Source organism: Peromyscus leucopus, chromosome 1 (assembly GCF_004664715.2).
Source record: "Peromyscus leucopus breed LL Stock chromosome 1, UCI_PerLeu_2.1, whole genome shotgun sequence".
Classification (NCBI taxonomy): Eukaryota; Metazoa; Chordata; class Mammalia; order Rodentia; family Cricetidae; genus Peromyscus; species Peromyscus leucopus.
The window spans coordinates 186888472-186904919 of NC_051063.1; the positions used below are offsets into that span (position 1 = coordinate 186888472).

The following is a 16448-nucleotide window of genomic DNA, read 5'->3' on the forward strand; positions in this document are numbered from 1 at the left end:
CATGAAGTTTTGCAGGCTCAGAGATGATCAGGACTTCACTTCCCAGGAGACCTTTCAAAGCAGAGGCCTGGCTTTATAGGAAGCGTACCATGGTCACCCCAGGCCACCTAGCGGCCAGGTACAGCCCTGCCTCAGGCCACTCCCTTACCTGGGGCAGTCCCCGCCCTGGAGACCTCTGGAGACGGAAACAACAGGTGCAAAGAGTACCTCCACAGACATGGAAGAACGTCCCAGGGAAGCCTGGGGCCAGTCCAGGGACTGGTCGAGCTCCGTGAAGGCGAGAACAGGTAGGAGAGCGTCTTGGGAAAATCAGATTTGTCCATCAAGGAAAGAGGAGGCTGAGTTCCTGAACCTGAGAGCAAAGGGGATTTCATTTCCTGGGTTTCCTGAGATGGGAACTCGGAACCCCTGAAGAGGAACGATGCCGAGACCCAGTTACAGTGTTGGAGGAGAGAGTCGGGTTGGATCCCTAACACCAGTCACGGGAGAGGCCGGGGTTCCAAGCTCCGCAGTAAGGGAACAGGAAGTTGAAGTTCAGGCTCACACTTAGGGTGGGAGGGACCTAGGGGGTTCACACCTAGAAACTTTAGGAAGGGAGTCTAGGAGTGTGGATGTCTGAGCCTGGGGTTTTAAAACAGTATGAGGAAGGCCCGGGCCTGGACTTCTGCGTCGGAGGAATAAGAGATAAGGCCTTGAATCCCTGTTTTGAGGGAGAAATGATGGGATCTGTAGCCCTAAGGGAGGAGAACCTGAGTCTAGACTTCTGGGTCTGGCTCCTAGGCCTGAGAGAAGAGGACTAGGTCTGAGGGCTGAGACTTGGACCTCTGTCTGAGGGTCTGAGGGAGGAGGCTGGGGGCCTGGACTCCTCAGTCTGAGGGAGGAGGCTGGGGGCCTGGACTCCTCAGTCTGAGGGAGGAGGCTAGGCCCTGGGCTCCTGTATCTGAGGGAGGAGGCTGGGCCCTGGGCTCCTGTATCTGAGAGAGGAGGCTGGGCCCTGGGCTCCTGTATCTGAGGGAGGAGGCTAGGCCCTGGGCTCCTGTATCTGAGGGAGAAGGCTGGGCCCTGGGCTCCTCAGTCTGAGGGAGGAGGCTAGGCCCTGGGCTCCTCAGTCTGAGGGATGAGGCTGGGCCCTGGGCTCCTCAGTCGGAGGGAGGAGGCTGGGGGCCTGGACTCCTCAGTCTGAGGGAGGAGGCTGGGCCCTGGGCTCCTGTATCTGAGGGAGGAGGCTGGGCCCTGGGCTCCTGTATCTGAGGGAGGAGGCTGGGCCCTGGGCTCCTCAGTCTGAGGGAGGAGGCTGGGGGCCTGGACTCCTCAGTCTGAGGGAGGAGGCTGGGCCCTGGGCTCCTGTATCTGAGGGAGGAGGCTGGGCCCTGGGCTCCTGTATCTGAGGGAGAAGGCTTGGCTCTCGGTTCCTCAGTCTGAAGGAGGAGGGCTGGGCCTTGAGCTCCTGGACCTCAGGGAAGAGGACTGGGTCTGAGGGAGGTGGGCTGAGGCCTGGGCTCCTAGGCCTGAGAGAAGAGGACTAGGTCTGAGGGCTGAGACTTGGACCTCTGTCTGAGGGAGGAGGCTGGGGGCCTGGGCTCCTCAGTCTGAGGGAGGAGGCTTGGCCCTGGGCTCCTGTATCTGAGGGAGGAGGCTGGGCCCTGGGTTCCTGTATCTGAGGGAGGAGGCTGGGCCCTGGGCTCCTGTATCTGAGGGAGGAGGCTGGGCCCTGGGCTCCTGTATCTGAGGGAGGAGGCTGGGCCCTGGGCTCCTCAGTCTGAAGGAGGAGGGCTGGGCCTTGAGCTCCTGGACCTCGGGGAAGAGGACTGGGTCCGAGGGAGGTGGGCTGAGGCCTCTATCCCTGGATCTGAGGGTCCAGGGCTGAAGCCTGGATTCTGGGTCTGAGAGAAAAGGATTGTAGCCTAGACCTGCTGTCTTCCAATCCTTCCTTTTCCATGGCCAGGCCCATCACTGTCCTCTGTGCTGAAGGACCTCCCAAGTGCTGCTACTCTTCGATACCGTGGCCCCGGTGTGCTCCCTTGGGGGACACTGGATGAGGATGAGGATGAGGATGGAGGCGGAAAGGGTCTTCAGGCCTTTGCAGAAACTGCCCACATGGAATCTCACCCTCCCCGGGAACTTCCCTGGCCTATGCAGGCAAGGCGGGAACACAGGTCAGTCTCTCTTCTCTGACACCTCCGTCTGTCGAGCGACTCTTTCTGATTTCAATAGGTTATGTTCGTTATTGCCTTGCCACGAGCCAGAGTAAGGTTTGCCTGGGCTTGTTCTGAACTTTGTGCTAGACAATGAGGAAGACTTTTGTGTTGTTGTTGTTTTTCAAGACAGGGTTTCTCTGTGTAGCTTTGTGCCTTTCCTGGAACTCACTCTGTAGACCAGGCTGGCCTTGAACTCACAGAGATGCTCCTGCCTCTGCCTCCTGAGTGCTGGGATTAAAGGCGTGCGCCACCAACGACGCCGCCGCCGCCGCCGCCGCCGCCGCCGCCGCCGCCGCCGCCGCCGCCGCCGCCGCCGCCACCACCACCACCACCACAGACTGAGAATCCGGAAGACTTAATCATTTTTCATTTCTGTTTCTTCCCTTTCTCCCAGCCTTCCTTCTTTCCCTCTCAGTGATTTGTTTGGTTCTTTCTTTTTTACATGTGGGTGTGTGTGCCCCTGAGAGCATGCGTGCATGTGCTTATGGCTTTCTGTGGAGCTCAAAGGCAGCTTGCAGCAGTCAGTTCTGGGGATGTCGGGGACCAGACACAAGTTTTGAGTTGGCCACAATGGCCCTTCCTTGCTGAGCCACCGCAACAGCCATTTTGTTTTGTTTTATTGAGACACGGTCTCAACTCTACGACCCAGAGTGACCTGAAATCACTGTTTACCCCAGCGGACCTTGAATTTTCTCTAGTCCTTCTACCCGATTCTCCCAATTCAGGGGGCTACGGGCATGAATGGTGCACCACACCCGACTCCTTCATTTCCTTTCAAAAGCATGTCACTAATCTGACCAGCCTGTCCTGGGACTCTCAATCCCCCTGCCTCTCAGCCTGAGCACCGGTGCGATTACAAGTCTACACCACCATCCATGACTCCATCGTTATTTGGTGCCCGGCTTCCTATACATAAAGTAGAGTTGTTTCCTTTTTAATTGCTAAAGAGTATTCCACTTTGTGGATACGGTATACCACGATATCCACCTCATTGTGTGGAGCTGTTTCTATCTTTGGGTGGTTCCCAGTTTGTCGCTTCCAAGCCCTTCATTTTCTGACTCTGGCTCTCCTTTCTTTCCAGGAAGAGCCAGGCTAGAGAGCAGGTGGCCTCTGGCTCTGAATCGAAGGCTGCCTACTGGACCCGACAGCTTTCCAGGACCAAGGGAAAAATGAAAGAAGGCTTTCAGACTATACAGCCCTGGGCATGGACGCTGAAGAAGATTGGGGGTGTGGTTGGCTTTAAAGGAAGAGGGCTGAGACCTGGACTCCTGGGGTCTGAGGAAGGAAAGCTGGAGTCTGGTGGGCCAGACTGACAGAGGATGGGGTAGAGACTACCCCTGGGCTTTAGAGAAGCGGGCTATGGCCTGCATCCCTGAGCCTGAGGGAGGCGGGCTGGGGCTTGGTTGGACTCCCTCTGAACTAACTGGGGCTTGGTTGGTTGGACTCGCTCTGAACTGTGCTGGGGAGGGACCTGAGGCCTCTCTGCTGCCCCCTGCAGGCCAGGGACCTGAGGCCTCTCTGCTGCCCCCTGCAGGCCAGGGACCTGAGGCCTCTCTGCTGCCCTCTGCAGGCCAGTTCGGAGCAGGCACCGAGTCCTACTTCTCCCTGCTGCGCTTCCTGCTCTTCCTCAACCTGGTGGCATCTGTGATCGAAGTCTGCATGAAGCTGGTCCCCGCCTGGTTGGAAGGCGCTCCTCCAGGTCCCCCTAGCCCTAACATCTCCTCGCCCTGTGGTTCCTATGCCCCCCACACTCAGGGCCTGGTCAGCTTCCCCACTCAGCTCTTCAACTTGCTCTCTGGAGAGGTAGGTGCCACGGTCTCTGGTTTCCTCAGTGACCAGTGGTCCAGATCCCCCGGGGCTCCCTGATCCTTGCCTCCGCCTCCGCCGCCGCCGAGCCCCTCAGTGACCCTTACTCTGCCTCTTCCTCCCCAGGGTTACCTAGAATGGTCCCCTCTGTTCTATGGGTTCTACCCACCCCGATCAAACCTGGCCATCCCCTACCTGTGCTCCGTCTTCGTCATCGGTCTCATCTACTTGCTGTTCATCCTACACCGGTTAGTGACACCCACTAACATCCTGACTCTGACAGGAAGGAGAAACTGGAGGTGGTATAGAAGCCCCCTCCCCCGGAGTCATTTCTTCAGCACTGAAATCTATTTTAAAGCCAGGCCTTGTGGAGGCCCCAGCTAGTAGTATCATCACTTGGGAGACTGAGGCAGTATGATTATTTTGAGTTCAAGGTCAGCCTGGGCTATAGAGTAAGGTGAAGGCCACCCTGAGCTACACAGAAGATCCTGTCTAGCTCAGCATGTTAATCCCAGCACTTGGGAGGCAGAGGCAGGCGGATCTCTGAGGCCAGTGTGGTCTACAGTTTGAGTTCCAGGACAGCCAGGGCCACATAGAGAGATCCTGTCTCTATAAAAGAAAGACAGACAGACAGAAAGAAAGAAGAGAGCACAAAGTGGGACGTCCCCCACCCTCAGCTAATCTAGTGGTACCTAAGGTGAAGCTTTAAATAAGCAAATGAAGCCGGGCGGTGGTGGCGCACGCCTTTAATCCCAGCACTTGGGAGGCAGAGGCCAGCCTGGGCTACCAAGTGAGCTCCAGGAAAGGCGCAAAGCTACACAGAGAAACCCTGTCTCGAAAAAAAAAAAAAAAAAAAAAAATAAGCAAATGAAAGCCTGTTTTGAAGATGCATAATTATAATAATCCCAGTGCTTGGGAAGATGAGGCAGGAAGGTTATCTTGAGCTCCAGGCTCCATCGCAAATTCCCCAACGTGGCAAGATTTTGTTGTGGGTGGGGACACTTTCTGACCACCTGACTTCCTTTCCCAGAACCTGCATAGTACAGAGAGGAAGCCAACTCCTCCACAGGTTGTCTTCTGACCACCACACACATTGGGCCATGGCACACTGATGCCATCACATAAGCAAACATGCATACTGAACAAATAAATACAAAAAGAGAAAAAAAATTAGAACACAAAGCCTTCAGGGATGGCTCCTGCCTATAATCCCATTCAGGCTGGCCTCAGATTTGTTATGTAGCCTGGACAGGTCTTGAACTCATAGGAATCGTCCTGCCTTAGTCTCCTGAGGATTACAGATATATACCAGTGTGTGTGTGTGTGTGTGTGTGTGTGTGTGTGTGTGTGTGTGTGCTCCCACACCCCCAGGCTCTGAGGTAACTTTTAGATGTACAAAGGAAGTGCTGGGCAGGTATTTATTTGGGTATGTGGGTGCTGAAAAGGGTAAGCACTGGAGGTACATGTGTGGTTCTGCCTCTCTCATCCCCTCCCAGATGGCAAGGGAACCCAGGGTTTCATACTTGCTAGGCATGAGCTCTGCCACTGAGCTAAATCCCTAACATTGAGATAGGTATTTGAACCTGTCATTCAGATGAGACTGGAAGATCCTCAAGGAGGGAAACCAAGTATTTTAAATGGGGCTAGGGGTGAGGGCTATGAATGTAAAACTGGGTGGGGGGCATGCTCTCAAACTAAGAAAGCTATATATATATATAAAAGCGCTAGTGTCTCCTGATTGCCAGATATTGTTCCAGCTTGTAGTCCTGAAGGTGGACACAAGCTGTAAGACAGACTGTTGAATTATGAACAAATATAATTAAACATGAGTAAATGAGGCCGGGTGGCAGTGGTGGCACACGCCTTTAATCCCAGCACTCGGGAGGCAGAGCCAAGCGGATCTCTGTGGGTTCGAGGCCAGCCTGGGCTACAGAGCGAGATCCAGGACAGGCATCAAAACTACACAGAGAAACCCTATCTCGAAAAACAAATAAACAAAAGCATGAGTAAATGGATGGGGGAGCCCGGGTCTGCACTGGAGAGATGAAGGTAGTAGCTTCTGAGGCCAGCCTTACCCTCATAGTGAGACCATGTCTCCAAAAACAAACGAAACAGCCTGGAGGTGGTAGTACATGCTTTTAATCCTAGCACTCTGGAGGCAGAGGGCAGGCAGAGGTCTGTGAGTTCGAGACCAGCCTGGTCTACATATCAAGTTCCAAGACAGCCAGGGCTACACAGGGAAACCTTGTCTCGGGAGAACCAAAAAAAAATACAAAGGCTGAGGAGATGGCTTGGTGGATAAAGCGCTTGCAGCAGAAGCTAAAAGACTTAGGTTTGGATTCCCAAACCCACAGAAGAGCTGAGTGTGTCAGCAACACACATCTGTAGCCCTAGCTGGGCTGGAGGAGGGCAGCAGAGACAAAAGGATCCCGGGGGCTCACTGGCCAGCCAGTCTATCCTCAACAGTGAGTTCCAGGTTCAGTGAGAGACTCCATCTGAAAAAAACAAAATGCCGAGTGATAGACACCTGGCATACACCTCTGGCCTCCAAGCACACACATATGCACGAGTACACCATATATTCATAGACACACCACGTGCACACACATATTCGCAAGTGCACCCATACACTCATGCATACACTAAACACACACACACACATTACTTTGTTTACCTATATGCTCATGCATACACACACACACATACACATATACATAGACATTCCCTAGTGCACCTATACACTCATGCATACACCTCCCACACACACTGATTCCCAGGTGCACTTAAACACTCATACATACAACACACACACACACACACACACACACACACACACACACACACACTTCCTGGTTGGTTTGCCAACAAGATGCTCAAATCTTGGAAGCTGAGAGAAGCTCTATGGTAGTTTTCTTTAAATATAGGAACTCCTTCAGAGTTACATGAAAAGGATATTCCCACAGGTTCAAATACAGAGATCATGTGGGAACATTCCCTAGTTGTTCAGGGGAGGAAAGAGGGGCTGGTGAAGGGAGACATGGTCCCTTTGGTCAGTTCTGTATTTCTCTTCTTTTTTTTCTCATCCTTTCTTCTTACTCAGTTTCTCTAGTCTTTGCCCCCTCTCAGCAACACTTGTATTACTGGGCAGGTTGAGACAGTTACCTTGTTACCTTGCATACCTCTGGCTGGTCTGGAACTCACTATGTAGCAGGGCTGGCCCTTGAACTTGCAGAAATCCTCCTGACTCAGCTTCCTTTGTGTTGATATTAGAAGCGCATGCCACCGGGCCAGCTTGCCTCCTTTCTAGAATGTCTTTTTTTTATGCTCTCTTCTCTTGTCTCTGTCTTCTTCTCAGGTCTCCCCCTCCTACCTCTGGAGATCTGCCAGTCTCTCTCTCCTAGGTCCTTCTGTCTCTTTAGAGTGTCTGCTTCCCAGATCTCTCTCTTAGCCTTTGGTTCCAAAGACGTTGCTTGTGTATCTCTCTGACTCCAGCAGATGGCACTCGATCACAGGTCTTTGAGTTTGTGCTCGGTAAGTAGGGTGCCTCCACGGACAGACACACTTACACGCTCTGTTCCTGTGGTTTCTTCTCTCAGTTCGGTGTCCGGGTTGAAGGAGACGCTGTTGGCCGAGTCAGAGGTTCTGACCAGTTACAGCCACCGGGTGTTCTCAGCTTGGAATTTTGGCCTCTGCGGGGAAGTGCACGTGCGGCTGCGCCAGCGCGTCATTTTGTACGAACTGCAGGTGCGCTCGGGGAAGCGGGGCTACAACTAGTTGTGGACCACACAAGACCCGGTTGAGATGAGGAGCAAGGCATTGCTAAGAGACAGCGAGAGAGAAGTAAGGGAGAAGCTACACAAGAATGCCTGGCGTGGGGGGGACTGGGAGCGGGGAGGAGGAGAGAGGGATTCGCTTAGGGAAGGGGCGGAGCCCAAGACTGGTCCAAAGTAAAATAGGGGCGTGGCTTGAAAAACGTGAAGTGGCTCGGAGTCTCAGGGGGATGGATCTTGGGACTCTGGGTTGCACTGGGGAAGGATTGGGCAGAAGACCGAACCTCAAAGGGGCGGGGTTTGTGCTTCTGTGTTAGGCTAGGTGGATCTTGGGTGCAAGTCCAGGCTGCGGAGGGTCAGTGCCCCAAGAACTAAGTGGTTCCACCGAGAGCCTGGAGGGTATGGGACAAGGAGAGGGCTATAGTGGTTCACTCTGAAGAAGAACCAGGCTGGAGGGATGGATCCCCAGCAGCAGTGGTCCCTCTTGGCCTCAGGTGGAGCTGGAGGAAGCCGTGGTCAGGCGCCGTGCTGCGGAGCAGACGCTGGGCCAGCGAGCCAAGGTGTGGTCGATGAGGGCTCTGCTCAACCTGCTGATCCTTGCGCTCCTGGGGGCGGCCTTCTACGGCATCTACTGGGCCACAGAGTGCACCGTGACGCTGCAGGTGCAGAGGGTCTTGGAGGAGGCGGGTTCTCATGTCCTAGAACTCACATTTCCAAGGGTGAAGTCCTGTGGGAGAGGACTGAAGTCCAGAAATCCCAGGATCTTAGACTTGGGAAAGGGGAGGTGTTGGGCCTGGGGTTTTAAGGTCCTTTATGGTAAAAAGAGGCTAAGGACGGATTTTCAGCTTGCTTCTTTCCTTGTTCCACACTCCCTCTCAGGAGACACCCCTTGTCCAACAAACCCCCCTCCTCAAACTTCTGGTGGATTATCTTCCATCCATTTTCATCTCCGCGTTCAACTTCGTGCTGCCCCCTGTGTTCAAGTTCATTGCCTCGCTGGAGGGCTACACGCGCAGCCGCCAGATCGTCTTCGTCCTGCTTCGGTTCTGGACTCACGGGATGGGATGGGATCTCTGGGAGGAGGGACAAAGGACAGGAAGAGAGAGGGTCTCTGGTTCTGCAAATAAGAGAAGTCTGGGCCAGTGAGATGGCTCAGAGGACAAAGGCGTTTGCTGTGCAAGTCTGGCGATCTGAGTTTATCCCCAGAAGGAAATGTAAAGGTGGAAGGAGAGAACCTAATGCACAAAGTTGTCCTCTGACCTCCATGCGCGAACACACACACACACACACACACACTCGCACACACACACACACACAATTTTTTTTTTTAATAGACAAAGAAGCTGGAGAGGAGCGCGAGTTGGTTCCCAGCAACCACATCAGGGAGCTCAGAACTGCCTGAATATCCAGGTCCAAGGGATCAGACTCCCTCTTCTGGCCTCTGCAGGCACTAGCATGCTTGTAGTACACACACATACAGGAACACACATACAAAAATATATATGTAAACAAGTAAGACGGGAGTTCCATGCATATGAGATCCTGACACTGAAACTCAGTTCCTTCTTCTGTAGAAAAGGGGTGGGGGCGGGATCATGAGCCTGTATCCAGGCAGGAACAGCATGGTCTGCACTACATCAGTGTGAGTCCTTCTCTCCACCTTCATCTTGCAGGACTGTGGTTTTGCGTCTGGCCTCCCTGGTGTTCCTCCTGTTCTCTCTGTGGAATCAGATCACATGTGGGGGAAACAAGGAGGCAGAAGGATGCAAGGCCTGTGGCTACAATTACAGAGAAATTCCGGTGAGAATGCTGTGGGTGCCTGTGTGGCATTCTTGGGCTTAGAGGTAGGGCAGGGATAGTTGGAACTGGGTGCATCCTCCCTTGGTTTGGGAGGAAGCTGGACATAGCATGAATGCTTACAAACACTGAAGCCCCCCCCACACACACACACAACTCATGAGTGGGGTTTCTGATGCTTGCTGGCAATTTGAAGCCTCGGAACTGCGCCTCCACGTCGGAAGGTCTGGTCTACCAATTTTTTACTTCTTCAGTGCTGGGAGACTCGACTGGGCCAGGAGATGTATAAACTTGTGCTCTTTGATCTGCTGATGGGCCTGTTGGTCATGCTGTTGGTCCAGTTTCCTAGAAAGTAAGTGTTCTGACCCTCCTTGTAGCCCTGCCCCTATTGGAGCAGGCCCCACCCACCATGGGAACTTCTCATCTTTTGTTTGTTTGTTTTTGCTTTTGGAGACAGGGTTTCTCCGTGTAGCTTTGGAGCCTGTCCTGGAACTCACAGAGATGCGCCTGGCTCTGCCTCCCGAGTGCTGGGATTAAAGGCGTGCGCCACTGCTGCACAGCTCAGTTCTCACCTTTGTTCTACCTATTTTCTTTTCTTTCTTTCTTTTTTTTTTCCTGGTCATATCTGATCTTTATTAATTTTGAAGAAATCCATTTTCATTTCCTGAGGAAACAAAGGCATAGCTCCCCCCCCCCAATGTAACACATTTCCTGACTTCCATTCTGAAGTTAAGACATACTTACAATGCATAGGCTGGTTTAACTCAGCAGTTTTCCCCACATTCCAATGTCTCTGTAGCTATTGTTTTTTTTCATTAGCATTTAAACATTTTAAAGGTACTAAAGCACTGTAGAGGGTCCAAAGGCCCTGTGTTGTGTTTCCCATCCCTACATGGCCTATTCTTTCTGTATTACTTTACTCTCTCTTTACAGACTTTCCTTTATTATTTTCTTTTTCTTTCCTTTTATTTTTTTTTTATGCTAAATGCTGTTTATTGAAGGAGGGAGGAGGTCTTAAATACAGGCTTACAGCACAATGGGAGGACCCAGGAGGGCAGAAGTTTGCTACTGATGTTTTACAATCTTGCATTTAAGCTGTTAACGCCCATTATTCAGGATACACAGACAAGGAACTTTCTTAAGCATTCAGGAGGGCGGAACCCGGCAGGGAATTAGCATAGGGAGGATATCAAGGTCAAGGTCAGCAAGCAAGGCAACAGTTACCCAAAACAGGGGCCAGTACCCTACAGGTCCCCCTTTTACTAAAAAAATGAGCTTCTGGCTTAGGTTGCGTGGGCCATCAGCAGGTCACCTTACCCGTCATGGAGATGCCTGCCCAGGCCACACTTCTTTTCATTTTAACTGGGGTCTTTATATAAGCAAAGTAGATACCCCAGCTCTCTTCATTATTTTGTTTATCATGTTTATTTATTGCTATGCATGTGTGTCTGTTTGTGTGAGCATATGCTATGTGCTTGTGTGGGGGTTGATCAGAGAGGGCTTTGTATGTCTTCCTCTATCACTCTCTGACTATTCCTTTGAGTGAGGCAGGGTCTCTCTCCTTGAACCTAGGACTCACATTTTCTTAGCTAGTCAGGAAATCGGCAAGCCCCAACAATTTTCCTGTCTCTGGCCCTCTCAGTGCTGGGGTTACAGACATGCCAAGATGCCTGACTTGTTATGTGAATTCTAGGATCTTAACTCTGGTTCTCATGATTGCCCAGCAAATGCTTTTAACTGCTGAGCCATTTCTTCTGACCCCTCTTGTGTGTGTGTGTGTGTGTGTGTGTGTGTGTGTGTGTGTGTGTGTCTATTTTAACGATTTATTTTAATTATGTGTGTGGGGTGGTGGAGTTGGGGGTGGGTATGTGCATGTGAGTTCAGGTGCCCATGGAAACCAGAAAATAGTGTCAACCCTTGGAGCTGGAGTTACAAGTGGTTGTGAGCTACTTGATATGGGTGGTAGGAATTGAACTCTGGTCCTCTGGAAGAAGACTCTTCCCCTCACCCCCGGGTCTCAACACAGCCCTGGCTGTCCTGGAACTCTCTATGTATACCAGACTGGCCTTGAACTCACAGAGATCTACCTGAAAGTGCCAGGAATAAAAGCATGCGCCACCATGCCTAGCCCAGTACAGGCCCTTAACCACTGAGCCGTCTCACTCACCTCCTTTTTGATTTTTCTCAGACACTGTCTGACTGTAGCTTAGGCTGGCCTGGAACTGGTGGTGATCCAGCCTCCCTAGGGCTCTGATGACCAGTCTCTCTCTCTCTCTCTCTCTCTCTCTCTCTCTCTCTCTCTCTCTCTCTCTCTCTTTGGTTACTTCTCTCTGACCTCACTCCTGCTCGCTTAGCATTTTAGACCAGGTAACTACGAAATCAGGTTCTGGAACACAGATCACAGGTGTTAAAAACCCAGCTCTTCACAATCCTATACAAAATAGTGGGCTGGATGGTAAGGTTGGGGAGACCACAGTGCGGGTCTATGACTGCCCTACCTTGCGCTTCAGGATACTCTGCGGCCTCTGTCCTGGAGCATTGGGTCGTCTGGCTGGGACTCTGGAGTTCCAAGTGCCGGACGAGGTGCTGGGGCTCATCTACGCTCAGACCGTGGTCTGGGTGGGAAGCTTTTTCTGCCCTCTACTACCTTTGATCAACACTGCCAAGCTCCTGATACTTTTCTGTCTGAAGAAGGTGAGGCCGAGGACGCTCCTGGGGTCTGAGCTGACAGGTGTTGTGGACTGCACTCCTGGGCTAGAGAAAGGAGAATGCCACCAGGGAGGGAGGGAGGGAGGGAGGGCGCGCTGGAAGTCAGAGTCCTGGGTCCAGAGAAGGAGGAATCTGAGACACTCTGCCTTCTAGGACTGAACAACAGGTGGCTCAGACAGCTGGGTCCTGCCTTAAAGGAGGCCAAAACTCCAAGATGGGAAAAATGGAAAAACAAAGGATTGACTCTTGGGTCTCAAATCTCCATTCCCTCACCCCTCCCTGCCAGATAACACTCTTCTCCATCTACTCACCGGCCTCTGGCACCTTCCGAGCCTCCATAGCAAATTTCTTTTTCCCCTTGGTGCTTCTTGTGGGTCTGGCAATCTCTGCTGTCCCTGTGCTCTACAGTATCTTCCTGTAAGTATGAGGGGTTCCGCTTCCCTTTGCGTTCATCCGGGGTCCTCACTCTGGCCCTGCTCGATTGAACCCAATGTGTCTCTGCCCGCAGGATCCCACCTTCTAAGCTGTGTGGCCCATTCCAAGGGAAGCCGTCCATTTGGGTCCAGATCCCTGAGTCCATTGAAAGTCTCCCCCAAACTGCTCAGAACTTTCTCTACTTTCTGGGGACTCAGGCTTTTGCTGTACCCCTTCTGATCCTCTCTAGGTGAGTGGCTCCAGACTTCAGGGTCAGAGTTTGGATATGTGTGGTTTAGTGTTTGAAAGAAAAAGGAGGCGGGGGCTGGGCACCCATGTATTAGAGAGCTGCAGGCTGGATACCTGTGTGGGATGGAAGGGAACTAGGGACCACCTAGACCTGGAGCAGGAGGGTTGGGGTCTGGGCTCCTGGGTCTAAGAAATGAAGTCTGGGTTTGGAACCCTGGGTCTAAAGGAGGTCTGCAGCCTAGACTCCTGGTCCGAAGGAGGAGGGCAGAGGTCCATGGATTCCTTGGTCTGAGGCAGAAGAGAATGGAAGACTCAACAGGTTTTTGAGGTTCCTGATCCTGGTTTCTAAGGAGCCGTATGATGAGGATATATACACATTTTTTTTTTTTTTTCCTGGAGTGACTTTCATTCCTGTCTTCCTTAGCATCCTGATGGCGTATACAGTAGCCCTGGCTAACTCTTACGGACGCCTCATTTCTGAGCTCAAACGCCAGATAGAGACGGTGAGCCAGGCTGGTTCCCCGGGAAGGGCTCCCAGAGAACATGGGAAGAAGGACATGGGTGAAGAGAAGGTGTCTCACTTCCGCCCCTCTTTGCCTTTAGGAAGCGCAGAATAAAGTCTTCCTAGCCCAGAGAGCTGTGGCTCTGAGCTCAGGTAATGGAGCTATCTGACCATTCTGGCTGGAAATGCTGTCCCACCTTCAGCCCCTCAGACCCATTCTACGCCTCAGTGACTTCATATATCAAGCGATCATCTCTGGAATCGAATCCCACGCCCTCTGCCACCAAGTGCCATTGTCTCAGTTGAACCGTATTAATAAACAACAGCCGAGGCCGCTATGCATTTTGAAACCCGGTTCTGAAGCCCTGGGTAGGGTTTGGGGAGGGGCCTGCTTGTGTCTGCGTGAAGGGCTAGATAGGCAGGGCATCATCAGCCTCCTACGGCAGCGTGCGGGTTGGAGCAACTCAGGTAGCAAGCGTTTAGGATTTGCTGTGATGGAGGGCCTCTTAGCCAATCACCTCTAAAGGAGGCCATGAGGGGGCGTGACAATTGGCCCAGAACCAATGCGCAGGCGAGGGTGGGACCATGGGGTGGTGACATCCTCGCGCCAATCGGAAGTGTTTGAGAGTGGGCCTGATGGTCGGAGGTCGGCTACGAAGCCATGAATATCTTGCCCAAGAAGAGCTGGCACGTCCGAAACAAGGACAATGTCGCCCGCGTGCGGCGCGATGAGGCCCGGGCCCGGGAGGAGGAGAAGGAGCGTGAGCGGAGGGCGCTGCTCGCTCAGCAAGAGGTAAGTCTGGGGCTGGCCCGGAAGCACAGTGGGCCTGCCCGTCACTCGGTGTGAGGCGCGGGTCGGTGTTTGGCGATGTTTCTCTGCAAATCCTTTGCTAACTTTCACGAAACCTTCCTAGATTCCCCCACTGGTGTAGTTGGAATGACCAGAGACTAGCACACAGGAAGAGTTGTACAGATACTGTGATTACTTTATAGATCGTCCGCACAAGTTAATTACTGAGCACCCACTTATGTATGCTCCCCTCCTACGGAGCACGAGACTTGAGAAATCCCTCTTAGAACAACTTTGAGTCCTTTAGAGGTGGGCACGGAGTGCAGCGGCTTCAACGAGAAGGGTAAAGGGCGGACAGGCTGGAGTCCACTCGGCTGGACGCGTTCGTTCTCCATCATTGCTCTCCCAAACACACCCAGAGGCTTTCTTTGAAACAGGGTCTTTGTAGCTTTGACTATCTTGGAACTGGCTATGTAGACCAGGCTGGTCTCGAGCTCTGAGATCCGCCTGCCTCTGCCTCCTGAATACTGGGATTGAAGACCACACACACATGCACAGGCTTTAATAATTACTCGATCATTTTGGCTTACACTTAAGTCCCTTAGCCAATCCGATCATGAAGTAGTGTGGATTTTTAAAATTTCAAAAGTGGGCCGGGCGGTGGTGGCGCACGCCTTTAACCCCAGCACTCGTGAGGCAGAGCCAGGCGGATCTCTGTGAGTTCGAGGCCAGCCTGGACTACCAAGTGAGTTCCAGGAAAGGCGCAAAACTACAGAGAAATCCTGTCTCGAAAAACCAAAAAAAAAAAAAATTCAAAAGTGGTCGAGCGGTGGCGGCGCACGCCTTTAATCCCAGCACGCAGGAGGCAGAGGCAGGTGGATCTCTGTGAGTTTGAGGCCAGCCTGGTCTACAGAATGAGTTCCAGGACAGGCTCCAAAGCTACACAGAGAAACCCTGTCGGGGGGGGGGGGGGGGGGGGGGGCGGGGCGGACTACGACACCTAAGTAGCTCGATTTGGTCAAGTTTGTAATCCCAGATCCTGAGGCTGCAGAGGGGAGAATTGTGAACTGGAGACAATCCTAATTGAGAACTTGGAGAATAGTGACCTGGAGCCACACCTGGGATTCAGCTCCTTTGTCCAGAAATCAGTGTTTGGCTGCCTAATAAGCTATATTTGGGGGGTTGCGCATGCGTGTGCTGAGTGTACACTAAGCAGAGGCTCTATGGCTGAACAAGCCACCTCCACCCCAGAGCGGAGTGGTTTTTGATAGCTGTTTTTCTTACATTACTACAGGCTGGGAAGCCTTGTTTTAGGCTGGAGATCTCCCAGCTATTCCTGACAGTCCAGTTTACTGTTTAAATAAAAACATCCACGCTGCACTCTAAATTACAAATGGTGTCTGTCTTCTGGCTCCCAGACCTCCATGCCCTCACCCCCCCCTTTTAAGGTTTTCTTCGAGATAGGGTTTCTCTGTGTAGCCCTGACTGACCTGGAACTCTCCATAGACCAGGCTGGCCTCTTACTCCAGAGATCCTCCTTCCTGTGCCTCCTGAATGCTGGGATTTGAGGCACACACCACCACTAGCCAGCCCATGGCCCTTTCTTGTAACCCCCAGCACTTCTAGGTTCTGAAAGTCCTGCCTATAACTTCTTCACAGGCTCGCACAGAATTCCTACGGAAGAAAGCCAGGCACTCACTGCCTGAGCTGGAAGCAGCAGATGCAGGAGCTCCAAGTTCTGGGCCTGTGGACCTGTTTAAGGAGTTGCTGGAAGAAGGGAAAGGAGTGCCCAGAGGCAATAAAGAACATGAGGAAGAGAAGCGACAGGAGAAGGTAAGCTGGCCTCCTCTGTTGGTGGAATTGGGGATGTGTGTGTGTGTGTGGGGGGGAATGACACACACAATTAGCTGTGACTAACCACTATTAGGATATGGTGACAGATGAGCACACAGAAAATTTTGAATGTGACTGAAAGGTAGCACCTAAGAATTTGGCTGTGTCTGATGTTAACCTTATTTTATGAGACTTTTATTTTGAGGTGAGACCTCAACTACACAGACCAGGGTGCCCTCCAGCTCACAACCCCCCTGCTTTGGCCTCCTGAGTGCTGGGATCATAGGCATGCACCTCCAGATGGCACTTGTGCTTCTCAAGCTGTGAACTGTACAGTGCCTCCCATCCAACTCTGAAGGTGTGGTATCCCACTGAAATCA

At 52.4% G+C, this 16448-nt stretch overlaps 2 protein-coding genes across 2 annotated transcripts in view; both read left to right on the top strand.

The window, feature by feature from the left end:
* Tmc4 (transmembrane channel like 4) lies at window positions 1-13795 on the top strand. Its single transcript, XM_028863034.2, has 15 exons — window positions 1-287; window positions 1946-2156; window positions 3280-3425; window positions 3769-4001; window positions 4131-4252; window positions 7601-7748; window positions 8269-8436; window positions 8654-8817; window positions 9448-9574; window positions 9826-9923; window positions 12082-12265; window positions 12567-12697; window positions 12789-12944; window positions 13368-13446; window positions 13547-13795. Exons 1-15 carry the CDS (start codon window positions 218-220, stop codon window positions 13613-13615), a joined length of 2106 nt encoding a protein of 701 aa, XP_028718867.1. The 5' UTR covers window positions 1-217; the 3' UTR covers window positions 13616-13795.
* The window catches only part of Leng1 (leukocyte receptor cluster member 1), a 4354-nt gene continuing 1647 nt past the window's right edge, over window positions 13742-16448 (top strand). The window contains exons 1-2 of the mRNA XM_028863033.2: window positions 13742-14238; window positions 15895-16068. Of these exons, the coding sequence (XP_028718866.1) occupies window positions 14107-14238; window positions 15895-16068 (306 nt within the window). The 5' untranslated portion in view covers window positions 13742-14106. The remainder of the gene's footprint in view (window positions 14239-15894; window positions 16069-16448) is intronic.